Here is a 19,423-nt window from a genome sequence, read left to right as displayed (position 1 = left end):
TTTGTTCTCCCCTTTCTTTGTTTTGCTCTCTCCCCCCTCTCTCTTTCTTTTGCTCTCCCTCCCTCCCCTCTCTCTCTCTCTCTTTTGTTCTCCCCTTTCTTTCTTTTGCTCTCACCCCCTCTCTATCTTGCTCTCTCCCTCTCTGTTTTGCTCCCCCCCCCCTTTTTTTGCTCTCACTCTCTTTTTTTCTCTCCCTCTTTCTTTCTTTTGCTCCCCCCCCCTCTCTCTCTCTCTCGCTCTCCCCCTCTCGCTCTTTCACTCTCCCCCTTTCTTTCTTTTGTTCTCCCCCTCTCTCTTTTGCTCTCCCCTTTTTCTTTTGCTCTCTCTCCCTCCCTCTCTTTCTTTTGCCCCCTCTCTCTCTTTTGCTCTCATCCTCTCTCTCTAGCTTGCTCTCTCCCTCACTCTTTTTCTCTCTCCATCTCTCTCTCTTTTGCTCTCCCTCTTTCTTTCTTTTGCTCCCCCTCCCTCTCTCTCTCTTTTGCTCTCCCCCTTTCTTTCGCTCTCTCCCTCTCTCTCTCTCTCTCCCCCTTTCTTTCTTTTGCTCTCCCCCTTTCTTTCGCTCTCTCCCTCTCTCTCTCTCTCTCTCCCCCTTTCTTTCTTTTGCTCTCTCCCTCTCTTTCTTTTGCTCTCTCCCCCTTCTCTCTATCTTGCTCTCTCCCTCTCTCTCTCTTTTGCTCTCCCTCTTTCTTTCGCTCTCTCCCTCTCTCTCTCTCTCCCCCTTTCTTTCTTTTGCTCTCCCCCTTTCTTTGTTTTGCTATCCCTCCCTCTCTCTCTCTTGCTCTCCCCCTTTCTTTTGCTCTCCCCCTCTCTCTCTTTTGCTCTCCCCCTTTCTTTCTTTTTCTCTCTCTCTCTCTCTCTCTCTCTCTCCCTCTCTCTTGCTCTCCCCCTTTCTTTTGCTCTCTCTCTCTTTCTCTCTCCCCCTCTCTTTCTCTCTATTCCCCCCTTTCTTTCCTTTGCTCTCCCCCTCTCTCTCTCTTTTGCTCTCCCCCTTTCTTTGTCTTGCTCTCCCTCCCTCTCTCTCTCCCTCTCTCTTTTGCTCTCTCCCTCTCTCTTTCTTTTGCTCTTTCCCCCCTCTCTCCTTTGCTCTCTCTCTCACACACTCTTTTGCTCTCTCCTTCTCTAACAACCTGTCATCTATTTTTTCTCTCTCTTTTGCTTTTCCCCCCTTTTTCTCTCTCTCGCCCTCTTTTGCTTTCTCACTATCTCTCTTTTGCTCTCTTCCGCTCTTTCTCACAACCTGCCATCTATTTTCTCTCTCTTTTTCTCTTTCCCACAACCTGTCATCTATCCCCCCCGCCTGTCTCTTATACTCTCTGCCTCTCTCCAGCTCTCTTCTCTCCAGCTGTCTCCTATACTCTTTGCCTCTCTTCTCTCCAGCTGTCTCCTATACTCTCTGCCTCTCTCTGGCTCTCTTCTCTCCAGCTGTCTCCTATACTCTTTGCCTCTCTTCTCTCCTGCTGTCTCCTATACTCTCTGCCTCTCTCCGGCTCTCTTCTCTCCAGCTGTCTCCTATACTCTCTGCTTCTCTCCGGCTCTCTTCTCTCCAGCTGTCTCCTATACTCTCTGCCTCTCTCCAGCTCTCTTCTCTCCAGCTGTCTCCTATACTCTCTGCCTCTCTCCAGCTCTCTTCTCTCCTGCTGTCTCCTATACTCTCTGCCTCTCTCCAGCTCTCTTCTCTCCTGCTGTCTCCTATACTCTTTGCCTCTCTGGCTCTCTTCTCTCCAGCTGTCTCCTATACTCTTTGCCTCTCTCCAGCTCTCTTCTCTCCTGCTGTCTCCTATACTCTCTGCCTCTCTCCAGCTGTCTCCTATACTCTTTGCCTCTCTGGCTCTCTTCTCCCCAGGTACCTGGAGTCTAGGTGTTGCTCTGGTTATGCCGGCCTGACAAGGGAGGGGTGTGGGATGGGAGGAGCGGCCGGCCTGACAGATTCCCTCTCAGGATACTTCCTCATTCTGCTCCCTGTTTCCCTCTGCAGGGTGGTGACCCAGGTGGGCTGTGGGCAGGAGGTCGCCATGAGCCAGGTGGCAGACAACCTCCGGGGCTTCCTGGCCAGAGTGGAGTGTGCCAAGTACAAGGTGGGAGAAGAATTTCAGGTAAGTGCCCACTTACAGTTTTCTGTGTTTTTATTTTAGCAAAACTGCAAAACATGACCTGAAACTGCTGCTCAGTCACACCAAACCCTCCGCCGGGGCTGCACTTCCACCTCTGAAAGGCGACTCTGATATTCTGACTCTGATCAGCAGTCTAATTTACCGTCACTTACAGGGAGCGTCTTTTCCGTGGTGCGTTCCTTTTCGATCATTCAATAGCTAAAAAAATAAATTCTGAATATCTGGCGTCTGGATCATTCGCTGTCATTTCCAATTTCTTCATAAATCCGGCCAAATTTGATCGTCCCGCACAACAAGAGAACATGGAGAAAGCGAAGGAGCCGGGTTATATGTCTCCGTAGAGGCCTACTTACCCCATGTGATAAAGCCCCCTTCACATCAGCAACAAATCGCATGCCAGATCGCAGCCTATTGCCGGCAACAGCATTGTCCCAATCAGAGCGACGCCGCAAAGTGCAGCGCCGCACCGACTTCCAGGAGTAGTTCCTGGACTACTTTTGGCGACTTCAGGGGGCGATTTCAGTAGACATCTTACGTGAACCCGCAGAGACGTCTTTCAAATTGCCCCCCTGAACTCACTCTGAAATGCGGGTTTGAAATCGTGAGAATTCAGCTGAACTCGCACAATTTCAAAGCCGCATTCAATGCGGACAAGGGCTAAAGCTTTTACGGGTGCTAGCTTTCCCAAAACGCATAAAACTGCATCTTGATGGTCTGTAAACTCTCACAGACCAGTAACATATCAGCGACTCTGCCTTTTAAAGCAAATTGTACTCGCAAAAAAGGAGAGGGAATGATGGGCAGATATTGATGGAGCGTCTGCTGGTAAATCCAGTGCTATAGACCACCAGGGGTGCCCAAACTTTTGAAGAGCGAGGGCCACTTAAGCGACTTTGTCACCAGTCGCGGTCCACAATGAGCAGAGCGGGCGGATGACGACTCCGCGCCCACTCTGCCTATGCAAAGGGGACGCATACACAGCCCACTCTTCTCGATGGGCCCTCTGATCAGATCATATGGAAGAGGCCGGATCCACTTCTGTTTTTTTTAGCAGATCTGGTTGGAGGTAGGCGGGTATAAACGGACACAAGTCTGTTTACATCTGCCGCTCCGGAGAGGTGAATGGAGGGTACGATTGGGTCAGACTGATCATGTTAGAGGGGCCTAAGACTGCTTTTACACTTATGGTCTGTGATCTACCCACACCTAAGGTTGCCACCTGTCCGGGATCCACCCGGACAGTTCGGGTTTGGAATCATGCGTTCGGGTTTCAGACCACCTGCAACCCGGACACATTATTCAGACCAGACTATGGTTTCCCAGCAGGATTGCCGGCTGCCCCTTGTGTAAGCCGAGAGTGTCTGTTACACTCTCTTTCACACTGCCCAAAGCCATTATTAACAATTACCCCTCCCCCCACACAGACGGGAGAGGAGAGAGGGCTTGATCTGCGCCTCTTCCTCCTGCCCCTACCTCGCTTTGTCTGCCCACAATCCAGTGCCAGGCGCTGTGCTTCAGAAAAGGAAAATGGGGGGCAAAAAATTGAAGTCCAGCAGCCTCAGATACATCTAGATGAGAGGTGCTGACTGCCAAGGGGTGAGTGAGCTCACCATCCATCTCAGCCTGTGACTGAAGTCTCCCCCCTTCTCTCTCCTGCATCTGAGTGAGTACACTAAGGAAAATCAGGGTTCTTGGAGCACCCCTTACATCAGAGTTCCCCTTTACACCAGAGGCCACAGTGTTCCCTCTTACATCAGAGTCCTCTCTGTACATCAGAGTTCTCAGTGTCCCCCCCTTAGATCAGAGTCCTCTCCGTACATCAGAGTTCTCAGTGTTCCCCCCTAGATCAGAGTCCTCTCCACACATCAGAGTTCTCAGTGTTCCCTCTTACATCAGAGTCCTCTCTGTACATCAGAGTTCTCAGTGTTCCCCCCTTAGATCAGAGTCCTCTCCACACATCAGAGTTCTCAGTGTTCCCCCCTTAGATCAGAGTCCTCTCCACACATCAGAGTTCTCAGTGTTCCCCCTTAGATCAGAGTCCTCTCTGTACATCAGAGTTCTCAGTGTTCCCCCTTAGATCAGAGTCCTCTCCGTACATCAGAGTTCTCAGTGTTCCCCCTTAGATCAGAGTCCTCTCTGTACATCAGAGTTCTCAGTGTTCCCCCTTAGATCAGAGTCCTCTCCGTACATCAGAGTTCTCAGTGTTCCCCCTTAGATCAGAGTCCTCTCTGTACATCAGAGTTCTCAGTGTTCCCCCTTAGATCAGAGTCCTCTCTGTACATCAGAGTTCTCAGTGTTCCCCCTTAGATCAGAGTCCTCTCCGTACATCAGAGTTCTCAGTGTTCCCCCTTAGATCAGAGTCCTCTCTGTACATCAGAGTTCTCAGTGTTCCCCCTTAGATCAAAGTCCTCTCCACACATCTGAGTTCTCAGTGTTCCCCCTTAGATCAGAGTCCTCTCCACACATCTGAGTTCTCAGTGTTCCCCCTTAGATCAGAGTCCTCTCCACACATCTGAGTTCTCAGTGTTCCCCCTTAGATCAGAGTCCTCTCCACACATCTGAGTTCTCAGTGTTCCCCCTTAGATCAGAGTCCTCTCTGTACATCAGAGTTCTCAGTGTTCCCCCTTAGATCAGAGTCCTCTCCACACATCTGAGTTCTCAGTGTTCCCCCTTAGATCGGAGTCCTCTCCACACATCTGAGTTCTCAGTGTTCCCCCTTAGATCAGAGTCCTCTCTGTACATCAGAGTTCTCAGTGTTCCCCCTTAGATCAGAGTCCTCTCCACACATCTGAGTTCTCAGTGTTCCCCCTTAGATCAGAGTCCTCTCTGTACATCAGAGTTCTCAGTGTTCCCCCTTAGATCAAAGTCCTCTCCACACATCTGAGTTCTCAGTGTTCCCCCTTAGATCAGAGTCCTCTCCACACATCAGAGTTCTCAGTGTTCCCCCTTAACTCAGGGTTCCCTGACGATCCCTTATGTCAGAGTCTGCAGAGCCCCCCCCCCCCTTACAGGGAAAAGGGAAAGGGAACTCTGCGAGTTCAGATGTAAAGGTAACTCTGTGGCCTCTGATGTAAAGGGGAACTCTAGTGATTAACTTCATTTAGATTAGAAATGTTATTTAATTGCAAAATATATATATAGTTTATACTATAAAAAAAAATTGCTGTGCGCCACTAAAGTGTTCGGGTTTGACTTGAAGAAAAGGTGGCAACCCTACCCACACCGTGGGTGCAGCGCAGGGCACCTCTGGCTTTCCTGTGGGTTAGCTGCACTTTGCCATAGAATTCTATTCTATCCTGCAGGTGTGGTGCCCTTTCTGAGTCTATGGCTCAGTGCAGGTAAGCCACAGGCGCTCTGCATGACACCTGCAGATCAGTTTTGAAGCAGCCCGGTAACCGCCGCAGAACAGATCTATCCCCATATACACAGGCAGCATTGGTTTACGCAGCTTTGTTCCGCAGCCGCTTGCTGTCTCTACCGCCGGCTTCATTCACAACCCTGATGCTCTGGTATTCCGGGTAGGCAACCCGCAATCTGGGCTTGCAAACCCGCCATCCCAGAGCAGGAGGACGCGGGCCACATAAGATGGCTCCATAGGTAGGTTTGCCACCTTTTCTTCAAGCCAAACCCGAGCACTTCAGCGTTGCACAGCAATTTTTTTTCATAGTATGCATAGATGTTGCTTTTAAATAACATTCCCCCTTTGCATCATAGTCCACAGAGTTTCCCTTTACATCAGAGTCCACAGAGTTTCCCTTTACATCATAGTCCACAGAGTTTCCCCTTTACATCAGAGTCCACAGAGTTTCCCTTTTACATTTGAACTCGCAGAGTTCCCTTTCACTGTAAAGGGGGACTCTGCAGACTCTGATGTAAGGGAGAACTCTGGGGACTCTAACATAAGGGATGCTCTGGTGTACAAAGAGGAATCTGATGTAAGGGGGAGCTCTGAGAACCCTGATTTACCTTAGCGTACTCACTTAGAAGCAGGAGAGAGAAGGGGGGAGACTTAGCCCAATCTCAATAATGTGTCCGGGTCTCAGACAGTCTGAAACCCGGACGCATGATTCCAAACCTGAACTGTCCGGGTGAATCCCGAACAGGTGGCAACCCTATCCGTAGGCCACATGTGGCCCCCGAGCCACTGGTTGGGCACCCCCGCTATAGACAATAATACACGTATTTCGTTGTGTACTTCTGCATGTATTTCTCTATAGCTCTGGTTGGTTAAAGATTAGTGGCCTTTTCCAAATTTTTAACAGGTGTTTTGAAAACTATACGTTGGTCTCCATACAGATTTGAGCGGCCCGAATTCTTTGGGTAGGACGGGCCATTCATGGGGAGAGAAACCCCAGACCCTTTCTGAGAATCAGCCCACAGGGAATAACTTGCTGTCGCGGCACCATGCAATTTTACATGTGTGAAAACGCAGGGGGGGGGTGCATGCTAGAATTAATGACACCCCCGCGCATCTCTGAAAGAGCAGTGTGCTTTCTTTTGCATGTTGTTATTATTATACAGAATTTATATGGCGCCAACAGTTTGCGCAGCGCTTTACAATGCTGGGGCGAACAGTACAGTTGCAATACAATTCAATAGAGGATTAATCAGAGGGACCGGCTCGTCAGAGCTTCCAATCTAAAAGTGGGACCTCGTGCGATTGTCAACCTAGCCTTATAAGTTTCACACCAATAATTGTTACTCTGCTATGTCTGACATTGCCCGTAGATCTAGTTACACAGTAAAGTGGTTGTAAACCCTTACAAACCACTTTGACCTACAGGTAAGCCTAGATTAAGGCCTTCCTGTAGGTCCAAGAAATATCTCCTAAACCTACACGGTTTAGGAGATATTTGCCAAAACACAGGCACCGCTGTCTACGGCGCACTGTCAAAGGCGATATGCCACGAGTGGCGGCTCCCGTGCGCATGCGCGGGAGTGACGTCATCACGGCTTCATCGAAATGACAGCGCCAGGGGCAGCGAGACACACCAAGAATATGGAGGCTCCGTACACAAGGGGACAGCGGTGACTTCGCTGGCTCCTGTGTCAGGTAAGTGACACATAATGGACTACTATGCGATACGATGCGATGCGATGCATACTAGTCCATTATGCTTTACCTTTGCAGGGAATCAAAGAGGAAGTAACACCCATCAGGGTTTACTTCCTCTTTAAAGGGACTACATCCTGTAGGATTCACGTTTTCACGGTAACACACATGTAACTGAGCTTTACTTCCGTGCTTATAAATTTTCCTCCACGCTGATAGGCAGCCAGTTTATTCTCCGCTCTCTTTCCTGAACTTTCCTGAACGGCAGAAAATCTTAACTGATCACAATGTTATTTCTCACTCACCAGCATTAAATCAAACTAGCTGATCTGTAATTTTTGGGGCTTTTAGACACTTTGGGGTTGATTTACTAAAAGGCAAATAGACTGTGGGCTTTGAAAAGTGCAGTTTCACGCTCTTTCACACTGGGGGCGCTTTGCAGGCACTACAGCGCTTTAAATAGCGCCTGCAAAGCGCCCTGAAACAGCTGCACTCGTGTCTCCAGTGTGACAGCCCCCGAGGGCCCTGAGGGCTTTCACACTGGAGCGGTGCGCTGGCAGGACAGTAAAAAAAAAGTCCTGCTAGCTGCATCTTTGGAGCGGTGTATACATTGAAATCAATGGGGCGGCGCGGCTATACCACCGGCAAAGGGCTGCTGCAAAAGCGATTTGCGGTGGTTTTAATCCTTTCTCAGCCGCTAGCAGGGGGGGTAAAACCGCTCCCCGCTGTCACCCAAATACCACTGCTAATACGACGGTAAAGTGGTGCTAAAAAAATGTGCAGTTTTACCACCGACGCCGCTCCCGCCCCAGTGTGAAAGGGGCCTGAGAGCAGTTGCTCCAGAGCTTATTAAATGAGCTGAAGCTCTGCTGACTTTAATCATCTAATCATGTGCCAGCAAAAAAAAGCATTTTTTTTTATTTTCCTTGCACGTGATTGGATATTCTTTGCAAAGTGAGGCTTCACCTCATTTACTAAGCTCTGGAGCAACTGCATCTGCGGAGGGAAACTGCACTTTGCAAAGTGCACAGTTTATTTGCCTTTAGTAAATCTACCCCTTTATGCAGAGAGACGGAGAAGGGTAGAATTGTTTTTGTGGGAAGTAATACTATACTATACTTCATACTATATCTTCTTAGCCCTTCTACACACGGTCGGACATTCTGACGGAAAATGTCCGATCGGACCGTGTTGTCGGATAATCTGACCGTGTGTGGGCTCCATCGGACTGTTTCCGTCGGTATATCTGAAGTTTTAGAGCTGGGCTATAAAATTGTCCGACAATGTGATCCGATCTGACTTTGTCCGATCATGTGTAGAGAATTCCGATCGGACAAAGTGCCACGCATGCTCAGATCAAATTCCTAGACCAAAGCTATTGGCTACTAGCCTGAACGTAGTCCCGTCGTAACCAAATAACGTCATCATGTTCTGAGCGATCGGATTTTCCGACAACTTTGTCCGACCGTGTGTATGCAACACAAGTTTCGGACAAAATCCGACAGATTTTTTTGTCGGAATCTCCGACCCGTGTGTACAAGGGCTAATTGTTTTATTAGTTAAAGGGAAACTATAGAATTTCTTTTAGTCAGTATAGATTTTGAGTTTTTGTAATATTTACCTCCGGAGTAAATTCAGACACGTTGTTCACATTTTTATTTGCTAGTTGTTTCCATATCTTTTTTAAATTTTTTTTTTTCATTTTATTTATGGTTTTGAAATGGTCACTTGTATCAGGATGTAAGTCTCAGGCCGCGTACACACGGGCGGACTGTCTGGCCAACTAAGTCCGTCAGACAATCCGACAGACAGTCCGTCCTACTTTTGAATGAACGGACTTGACCACACACGATGAACAGACAGTCCGCTGAAAACGTGCGCGATGACATGTACAGCACGTACGACGGGACTAGAAATACGACGTCCAATACACTGCAATGCAACCTTCCGCCGTGTAAATCCTTTCTGAGCATGCGCCATACTTAGTCCTTGGACAAAACCAAGTTTGGACGGACAAAATTACGGAAATTCCGAAAGACTTAGTCCGCCAGACTGTCCGCTGAAAAAGTCCGCTGAAGCCCACACACGAGCGGACTGTCCGCTGAAACACGTTTCAGCGGACCAAGTCCGCCAGTGTGTACGCAGCCTCAGTCTGCTGCCCTTCCTCGCTGAATTTGGGGCTTTTTCATCCAGGGGTATCCTGTGTATTTTTTAATTTGCCATGTCTCTGCCCCCCGCAGCCACGTTATTCATTTCCAGGATCTGGGAATAAAAATCCTGCCACGGCCACGACGGACTCCGAGAACTCAATGGAGACCAAGTGTGGCAAGTTCACTGCACTTGTATTTCATTGATACTTCCTCCAGCCTTATAACCGAACGTGTGTACCTTGATACGGACCTGGGTTGGAGAAATACGGGTTCATTTACTAAAACTAGAGCACTTAGAATCTGGTGCAGCTCTGTATGGGCAGCCAATCAGCTTCTTACTTCAGCTTGTTCAATTAGGCTTTGACAATAAAAGCTGGAAGCCAATTGGTTTCTATGCGGAGCCGCACCAGATTTTGCACTCTCCAGTTTTAGTAAATCTCCCCCACAGTCTGCAGGAGCCTAAGCAATGCACCCACAATCCATTGTTCACAGTTGAAGGATCTGAAATGCAAAAATTTGTAAATTCACATTTTTTTAAATCAACTCGAGTGCATATTTTTTTTTTTCCGAAAGTTGCTTGTAGGGCACAGACTTACCAATAGCATGCAATGCAAAGCCTCAGCTAATAAAGCTGCAGAATCAGGGGTCAATCAGGGGTCAAGTCCCACCCAAGATCCCCTCCCCCACCAAAAAAAATAAAAAATGATACGCTCCTATGCACGAACGCTTCAAAAGTGGTATTTTTCATCCAATATTCGTATTGTGTGTATGAAGCTTAACTGTTAGTACATTTAAAAAAAAAAAAAAACAATCCTCAATAAACATAAATCCGGTAATTCTCTGAATAATCGTCATTCATTCATTGTGCTTCCATGCAAATGTGAACATCATGTTCTGATCTTTATTGGGGATGTTATTTTGTATATAGAGTGCTTATGTGGTGAGTTTACACTTTTCATTGAACAGAGTTTGGATAACACAGGGTTAAACGGTCATAAATGAACTGCACATTATCTGGACAGAATGCTTGAGGAGATAGTGATGTGTTCCTGCTTAGGAGATGTATGTTAGCTTGGGGGGCTGCAAACTCTGCAGGGGCTCCAACACACACTCGCTGCTATTCCAACCCTTCACATATTTCCACATAAACTTCCCTCCTGGCATTAAACTTTGCCAGGAATTGTGCCCAGCTTACCACCCCAAACTGATGTTCCTCCCTCAGCTCACCTCTCTCCCTGCATGTCCTGTGAGCAGAATAGCTGTGCTCCTCCTCTGGGGTCTCTCATCAGAGCATCACGAGAGGTCTGACTAAATACAATCTCTTAGCAGCTCGGACCTGATCTACCCATCAGCTAGCTGTGATTGACAGTTAGATTGAAGCGGAAGCTGTTATGGGGCCCCCTACTGGCAATGCCTGACTGGTCAGGTGTGCGGCACTTACTATTGCGAGCTGTGTCGGCGGCTGCTGGTGTAGCACCTGCCACACACCTCACATACTTCAAAGTCTTGCAGGACGCGGCTGCTAACGGGAACTGAGTTCCTGTTGTGGAAAAAGTACAGGAACTCCGTTCCCATGCGTTCCCGCAGGACTTGAGCCCTGTGCAGAAATACCGTCGGGCATTAAAAATCGCATACATTTCAGAGATAAATCGATGGTTGGGTTCAGTTTTGGTCAGCAGTCCTCAGGAAAGACTTTGTTGAATTAGAAAAGGTTTGGCGAAGTTATCCGCGCCGGAGGACAGGCTGTAACGAGGGGATATGATTACCAAGCTTGCAGATACATCACAGGTGAGAGGACTCGCTGCCACCATTTGAGGTTAGAAGAAAAGGAAGTTTACCTTCAGAGAGAGGAAAGGGTTCTTTACTATTAGAACAGTAAAAATGTGGAACTTCTCCAAGGAAGTGGTGCTGTATGAGCCGAGTGTGTCAACAGCTTCAAAAAACGTTGAGATGTCTTCCTCAGGAAGCAGAATATACACGGCGATGGGAATTGCTAGAGAACAAAAATACAACATCGCTTGAACTGGATGGAGCCGCGTCTTTTTTCAGCCCTACAAATGATGTACAGTAACTGTGTAGAATTAGCCTATAACATTCCTGCTTAACCACCTAAAGAGGAAGTAAAGGCTTTTTAAAAAAATAATAAAAATGCAACCTGCAAGGCAAAGGCATAATGAGCTGGTATGCATAGCATACTAGCTCATTATGAATAACTTACCTGAGAACGAAGCCCCCAAAGCGGTCCTCCGTCTTCATCTTCGCCGCTGCCATGTATCCCGGAGTGACTTCCGGGTCTCGCGGCTCCGGCGCTGTGATTCGCCGGAGCCACGATGACGTCACTCCCGCGCATGCACACGGGTGCCGACACGAGCGGCATATCTAGACTTTTTCAGGAAATGGGGAGTTGGGAAGAAAAATATAGATAAGAGAACCTTCACATAAAAGACCTCAAAAAAATGTGGGTTCAGTTGGACTTTTTAGGCATAAAGAGAGTTGTAAAAACAACCAATATATTCAAGAGAGATTATCTCTATTTATTATCAAAGCAAATTGCATATAAAATATAAACAATCAAAATTAAAAATAAGGATACAAAAAAGTTTTTTCCTCCTTATACATACACATTTAAGACCTAGTTGATATCCTATCAAAGGTAATACACTCAAGGTTTCCAAAAAGGAAAACACAAATACATATAAATATAAAATAGTGGATATCAAATATACAGTTGAAGCTTAAACGTGTTCTGGTGCTCTACATGTTTCGCCTCTAATAAATAACGCTTCTTCAGGAGCTGATAACAGTATTCTCAATATTATGCTGAGCCCTAGGGCTTTAAGCATACGGTTTTGGTGAAAATTGTAGTATGTGGGTGGCCAATAGACGTGTGATAGTAGATACTCTGGGTATCCCCTGAGCTTATAAATGTATTGATCCCTTCCGGCGACACCAAATTCCCGCTGGGTAAAGAGGGAGAAGCAAGGGGGAACCACACAGGCAGCCTATTTAGCCTGTTCGCCCCTATGGTGCTTATCGTTTGTGCATGTTATGGCCGCTGACACACGTGGCATGTGTTTAAATTTTTTTAGTGTATCCACAGATACCACCCTGTGATAGATACACACCTCTATTCATTCAAATACGAGCGGCATATCGCCGTGATCTGCATATAGGTTTAGGAGATATTTCTTGGACCTACAGGTAGGCCTTAACCACTTCAGCTCCGGACCAATAAACACCTTAAGGACCAGAGGTCTTTTTCCAATTTCGCACTGCGCTGCTTTAACTGGTAATTGCGCGGTCATGCAATATTTTTTACAAAAAGTTGTCACTAAATGATATATTGCTCACACATGCCATGGTTATATGTGGAATTGCACCCCAAAATATATTCCGCTACTTCTCCCAAGTACGGGGATACCACATGTGTGGGACTTTTTGGGAGTCTAGTCGCGCACGGCACCCCGAAAACCAATCACCACCTTCAGGATTTCTAAGGGTGCAAATTTTTGATTTAACTCCTCACTACCTATCACAGTTTCGAAGGCCATAAAATGCCAAAATAGCACAAAACCCCCCAAAATGACCCCATTTTGGAAAGTAGACACCCCAAGCTATTTGCTGAGAGGCATGTTGAGTCCATGGAATATTTTATATTTTGCCACAAGTTGCGGGAATATTACAAACTTTTTTTTTTTTGCACAAAGTTGTCACTAAATGATATATTGCTCACACATGCTATGGGCATATGTGAAATGACACCCCAAAATACATTCTGCTGCTTCTCCTGAGTACGAGGATACCACATGTGTGGGACTTTTTGGGAGCCTAGCCGCGTACGGGATAATCCAGGTAACTGCACCCACTTCTGGGATAGCTGTCTGCGGAAAGGGGCGTAGATTACGCCCCTTTCCGCAACTGCCCGTCCCTTTGCGCAAGTGCCCTGCTGCCTGCTGGGAAACACACAGTTCCCAGAGGCAGCGGGGACCGTCCGGATTGCGCCGCGCGGCTCGCGCATGCGCAGTAGGGAACCGGGAAATGAAGCCGAAAGGCTCCATTTCCTGATTCCCATACCCAAGATGGCGGCGGCAGGACCCGACAGACGACCTAGCGATCGGCTTCGGGTGCCGACATCGCGGGCGCGCTGGACAGGTAAGTGTCACTATTTTAAAAGTCAGCAGCTGCAGTATTTGTAGCTGCTGGCTTTTAAAAAAAAAAAAAAATGCGGAGTCCCGGCGGACTCCCGCTTTAAGTGGTTAATCTAGGCTTACCTGTAGGTCAAAGTGGTTTGTAAGGGTTTACATCCACTTTAAAGACCGTCCACTGCAGATATACTGCAGCAGGGCGGCTCTATTGGGCACGGAGGAGGAGCCGATGCACGCTGTACCCCCGATGTCTGCCGGCCACCCGCGATCTCTTCACAGAGAGGCAGAATTGGGATCTGCCTATGTAAACAAGGATGATTCCCATTCTGACAGGGGACAACATGGAGATTAGGAACAGCGATCTCTGTGTTAGTCCTGTCAGCACTTCCCCCACACATTAAGAAAGCACCAACAGGGAACACGTTTAACTCTTTGATCGCCCCTGATGTTACCCCCTTCCCTGCCAGTGTCATTTATACAGTACTCCGTGCCCTTTTTTTTTTTTAGCACTGATCACTGTATTGGTGTCACCGGTCCCCAAAAAGCATCACTTAGGGTCAGATTTGTCTGCCACAATGACGCAGTCCCGCTAAAATTTGCTGATCACCATCAATACTAGTAAACCAATCAATATACACTTATTGGCATTTTTTTTTTTTTTACCAAAAATATGTAGAAGAGTACATATTGGCCCAAATTGATGATGAAATTATTATTTATTTATTTTTTTTGGAAGGGGGATATGTATTATAGTAGTAAGTAAAAAATATTGTTTTTATTTCAAAATTGTCGCTCTTTTTATGTTTATAGCACAAATTAAGGCCCCTTTCACATTGACGTTCCGTTCAGGCCCGCCTGTCAGTTTTTCAGGCGGACCTGAACGGGTGCTCCATAGAGCTCTATGGAGCGTCGGATGTCAGCGGTGACATGTCCGCTGACATCCGACCCGCTCCGATCCGAAAAAGTGTAACGGAGGAAAAAGCTATTTTTCCATCCGTCTGCGGATCGGATCGGGTGACGACGGGCACTGCGGTCCGTCGTCATCCGATCTCCCATAGGGGAGAGCGGCGCTGTGACAGGTCCGTCCCTGCGCAGTGTGCCGAGACGGAGCTGTCATCTCCCTGCTCAGCGGGGATCGGCGGAGTGATCCCCACTGAGCAAACAGATATCCACGGGGCGGATCAGAACTGATCCGCCCCCCGTGTGAAAGGACCCTAAACCTGCAGAGGTGATCAAATACCACCAAAAGAAAGCTCTATTTGTGTGGAAAAAAAGACCTCAATTTTATTTGGGTATAGCGTGGCATGTTTACGTGATTTTCAGTTTAAGTAACACAGTGCCGTATCGGAAAAAAAATGGCCTGGTCATTAAGGGGATAAATCCTTCCGGGGCTGAAGTGATTAACCACTTGCCATCCACTCACAGTACATTTACTGCGAGCGGGCGAAAGCTGCAGGATAAGTGATGTAATTGTGCGCCACTTAGTCACTAGTGCAATCCCGTGACCACTGTGTCCGGTGGACACAGCAAGTCACGGTACTCGGTATCCGGCCACTGTGACCGATCACATGATCACATATAAGCAAAACAGCCATGAAATGGCTTCCATTCCTGACTGCGCGCTTACTATTGTGAGGCTGTGATTGGCCCACAGCTATTACATGGTACCTGGGCCAATCACAGCACACTGTACCATGTGATTAGCTGAGGCCAATCACAGATAACAGTAGGAAGCAAACTGTTATGAATGAAATCCATTCATGACAGTTAACCACTTGCCGCCCGCTAATAGGAAGGTGCACTTAAGGTTTAAAGTAGCACATAAGACACGGGGCCTTGATTGGCCATATATATCAGAATTTCAATAGCACATGAAAATATCCTTTAGCACATCACAAAGTAGCAATTTCGCGGTATAAAGGTATGGCGCCAACTCTACCCAATTTTCTTTCAAGGTGTATGAATTGGGGCTCATCTAAGGTGCAGAGTGCAAGATGTTAAAATGGTTGTAAACCCTGGTAAAAAACAAAAAAAAAAAAACCTGCAAGACAAAGGCATAATGAGCTAGTATGCATAGTATACTATCTCATTATGAATCACTTACCCGAGAACGAAGCCTCCGCAGCCGTCCTCGTCTCCCCCTCCGGCCAGCGACATCTCTCCCGGGGGTTACTGCTGGGTATCGCGGCTCCGGCGCTGTGATTGACGTGTGCACGGGAGCCGCCAGTAACGGCACACAGACTGAAGCTGTATTGTTTGCCCCCCCCCAAAAAAAAAACAGCCGCCACTGGGTGTCAAGCAACTCCTGCTACAAATTACACATACAGCTCACAGAACTTTATCAAGATTAGTAAGTTATAAAGTTATAGAGATAATAATATAACAAAGAAAGTGATATAGCTAGAGTATTTCAAAAAACAAAGCTGGATCATGTTTAATAGATCCTTGTCACGTACCTTAAGGCAGAGCCCGGAATGCAGGGAGCGGCCTCTCGTAGACTCGGGAGGCCCTGGTAGTGATGACAGGGGCTCGGGAGCACAGAGGAGAACAAGTGCCTGACTGGATGGTTGATGTATGAAGCAGCAGACCGTTGATGGTGGAGGTGTCCTGTAGTCCAGCAGCAGAATGCAGGTGATCGTAAGGTACAGCAGACAGCGGGAGGATTCCTGTAGTCCGACAGCAGAGTGCAAGTGATCGCAGGATACAACAGACAGCGGGAGGAGTTCTGTAGTCCAACAGCGGGTGCAGGTGCAAACAGGATATAGCGGGTAGTGGAAAGAGTCCTGTAGTCCGCAGCAAGAGGTAAGAGGCAACAGGGCACAGAGAAGACAACAGCCGGGTACGGTGGTGGACTGGGAGGTGTCCTGTAGTCCAGCAGCGGTAAACATGCAACTGGCAGGTAACGGATAGTACAATGGTCCAGGTCAGGCACAGGCGAGCAGATCAGGTACAGAAACGAAATCCAGAAGAGTAGTCGGGTACAAAGCCAAAAGTCGGGGGCAGGCAGCAAACAGCGAAGTCAGGAACAAGCCGGGTTCAATACGGATCAGGATACGGATTCATATTCAGGTTCAGATACAGGATACCAGAGTACACAGGAACGCTGTTGATCGGGCAGCGAGGCAGTAAAGCAAGGATCCACTTTAAATAGCGCTATTGGCGCCAATTGTGTCAAACGGCCGCGCGCGCACCGCCGACCGCGATAACGCTCTTCTTACCGCACAGAAGATCTTCTGCGTCTTAAGCCGCGTACACACGGGTGGACTGTATGGCCAACTTAGTCCGTCAGACAATCCGACGGACAGTCCGTCCTACTTTCGAATGAACGGACTTGACCACACACGGATGCACAAAGAGTCCGTCGAAAGCTTGCGCGATGACGTGTACAGCACGTACAACAGGACTAGAAATAGGAAGTCCAATACACAGCAATGCAACCTTCCGCCGTGTAAATCCTTTCTGAGCATGCGCCATACTTAGTCCGTCCAACTAGCCTACTCACGAGCGGATTGTCCGCTGAATCCAAAGTCTGACGGACAATATTACGGAAATTCCGAAATACTTAGTCCGCCAGACTGCACGCTGAAAAAGTCCGCTGAAGCCCACACACGAGCGGACTGTCCGCTGAAATGTGTTTCGACGGACTAAGTTGGCCAGACAGTCCGCCCGTGTGTACGCGGCTTTACGCCGCTCGGATGCTGGTGAGAAGGATCTTCCTGACAATCCTGCTCTGTATGATTCAATTATTTTTAGTAACAATTGCAAAATTAAAACGAAAAATAGCAATGATGTTCGGAAAAGAAAAACAGACAGATCCCTTACAATGGGGATCAAACAATGCCTTCGGTGAAATGTCTCTTTACATTGGTAGTTAATGGTAGAGCTGTCCACTTACACTGGTGGTCAATGGGAGAGACATCTTCTTAGCCCTTGTACACACAGTCGGAGATTCCGATGGAATGTGCCACCGGGAACGCTCCTGGGTTTCATCCTCGGACGTACATGCCCCTGTCCTCCTCCGCGAGTTCCATAGACGTTTTCCCCTCAAGCCCGGTGGCCCTCTCAGGGAGAGGGGTCATTGATGAAGGGGTACTATCAGGGCTGGCTTAGCCCTTCCTTCTCTGGGCTGGCTGCTCAGCTGTCGGCTAATTGCCAGCTCTCATCTCTCTCCACGGTTACCAGCTGTTCTTTATCCAGCTTGTCTGACCTGCCTACTTAAAGCTGCCCAGCTCACTTCATCTCTGCCTTCGCCTTGGTCACATCACAAGAAACCATCTCCTGCGGTTCTGTTTAAAGACTGGATTGCTGACATCCCTTCTGCCTCTTTATCCTGCTTGCAGTTGCTCCACTTGGATCCCTGACTTCTGGCCTGGCCGATTACCCGATCTGGTTATTGAACTCTGGACTTGCTGACTACCCGATCCGGTTACTGGACTCTGGCTATGCTTTGGATACGCTTTCTCTATTTACCTTTTTATTTTTATTTAATAAACAATTGTGATTTAATTGTACTTCTGTCTCGGTTTGATTCATGGTTTCTGACAACAGCCAGGAGACAATTCCAGCTGTCACTGAGTTACAGTCATGCAGAGCTGCCAGGGATCCATGTCCAACGGACGCTGTAGTGACCCATAACTGATCCATGGTTTGTGCTTCTCTCGGTACCCCCAGAACACTCAGCTTAGATGTTACCATCTCTTTAACTTACCTCTGTTATATCTGAAGCCCAACGAGGATCCTGCCACATAAAGACATCCTCCCAGGTATCCTGTAAGTCATGTGATCATCATATGAATAAGGGAAACTCCAGAAAACGTTATTGTGTAGCAGAGGTTGTGCTCGTCATGATCTGAGTAGCTCAGCTGATTGTTACCAAGATGGTTCCCACATTGCATTTGAGGTGTATAAGATGCGATAAGACACCGTAAAATACTATTTGCCTGGCTGTCATGATAACCTGCTTGTTTCCTTGTCAAAAGATTTTATTTAATACATGCAAGGTGATAACAGAAAAAATAAAAAAATGACAAAATAATAATTGAGTTGAAGCTCAAAATGATGGTGGTATATATTTATACATACTAAATAAGTATAGTGTAACCATAAATTGTCATGTAATACAAACAAAGGAAAAGACGGGCAATTTTGTTAAAGCGGGAGTCCGCCGGGAGTCCGCCGTTTTTTTATTTTTTTTTAAAAGCCAGCAGCTACAAATACTGCAGCTGCTGACTTTTAAAATAGTGACACTTACCCGCCCAGCGCGCGCCCGCGATGTCGGCACCCGAAGCCGATCTCTAGATCGTCTCTCGGGTGCTGCCGCCGCCATCTTGGGTATGGGAATCAGGAAGTGGAGCCTTTCGGCTTCATTTCCTGGTTCCCTACTGCGCATGCGCGAGTAGCGCTGCGCAATAAGGATGGTCCCCGCTGCCTCTGGGATCCGTGTGTTTCCCAGCAGGCAGCGGGGGACTTTCGGAAAGGGGCGTAGATTCTGCGGAAAGGGGCGTACCTTCTGCAGAATCTACGCCGGAAGTGGGTGCAGATACCTGTACTGTACAGGTACCGGCGCCCCCCTCCCCCCTGAAAGGTGCCAATTGTGGTGCCGGGGGGGGGGGGGGGGGGGGAGGATTCCAATGAGCGGAAGGTCCACTTTAGGGTGGACCTCCGGTTTAATAAAACCATTAAGTTAAATTAAATGAGTTATAAGTAATGTTGATGAGTTGAGGTATAGAAGAAACACTGTTGTAACGAGAGCTTCAAGTTGGTGAGGGGTAGACAATGGTGAACCAAAGAGAACAGGAGAAAGAGAGAAGGTGGAGAGGCTAAGATCGGTGGCGTCCAATCGGCAAGTCCTAAAGACGTTGTGGATATAGCCTGGATCTATGTAGATCAACTACTACGGCTAGAGAACATTCTCATTGAAAGTCGAAGGACGATGATGTTTTATCCATGGATGCCGCCAATGTT

The 19,423-nt window shown here is 47.8% G+C and overlaps 1 protein-coding gene across 2 annotated transcripts in view; it reads left to right on the top strand.

Moving 5' to 3' along the window:
* Nucleotides 1-1,903: 1,903 nt before the first annotated feature.
* Nucleotides 1,904-19,423, top strand: part of PTPN18 (protein tyrosine phosphatase non-receptor type 18) — a 122,739-nt gene continuing 105,219 nt past the window's right edge. Inside the window, exon 1 of one of the 2 annotated variants that reach the window (XR_013276533.1) lies at nt 1,904-2,093. Coding sequence is in view for 1 of the 2 variants with exons in the window: in XM_077484846.1 (XP_077340972.1) it covers nt 2,013-2,093 (81 nt within the window). In the remaining variant the exon portion in view is untranslated. The remainder of the gene's footprint in view (nt 2,094-19,423) is intronic. The other variant, XM_077484846.1, reaches the window with a different exon arrangement.

Source organism: Lithobates pipiens, unplaced genomic scaffold, assembly GCF_037356315.1.
Source record: "Lithobates pipiens isolate NorthernLeopardFrog02 unplaced genomic scaffold, aLitPip1_a1.2 Scaffold_166, whole genome shotgun sequence".
NCBI classification, from domain to species: Eukaryota; Metazoa; Chordata; class Amphibia; order Anura; family Ranidae; genus Lithobates; species Lithobates pipiens.
The sequence above is the reverse complement of the archived record's forward strand: the minus strand, read 5'-3'. Positions and strand labels throughout refer to the sequence as shown.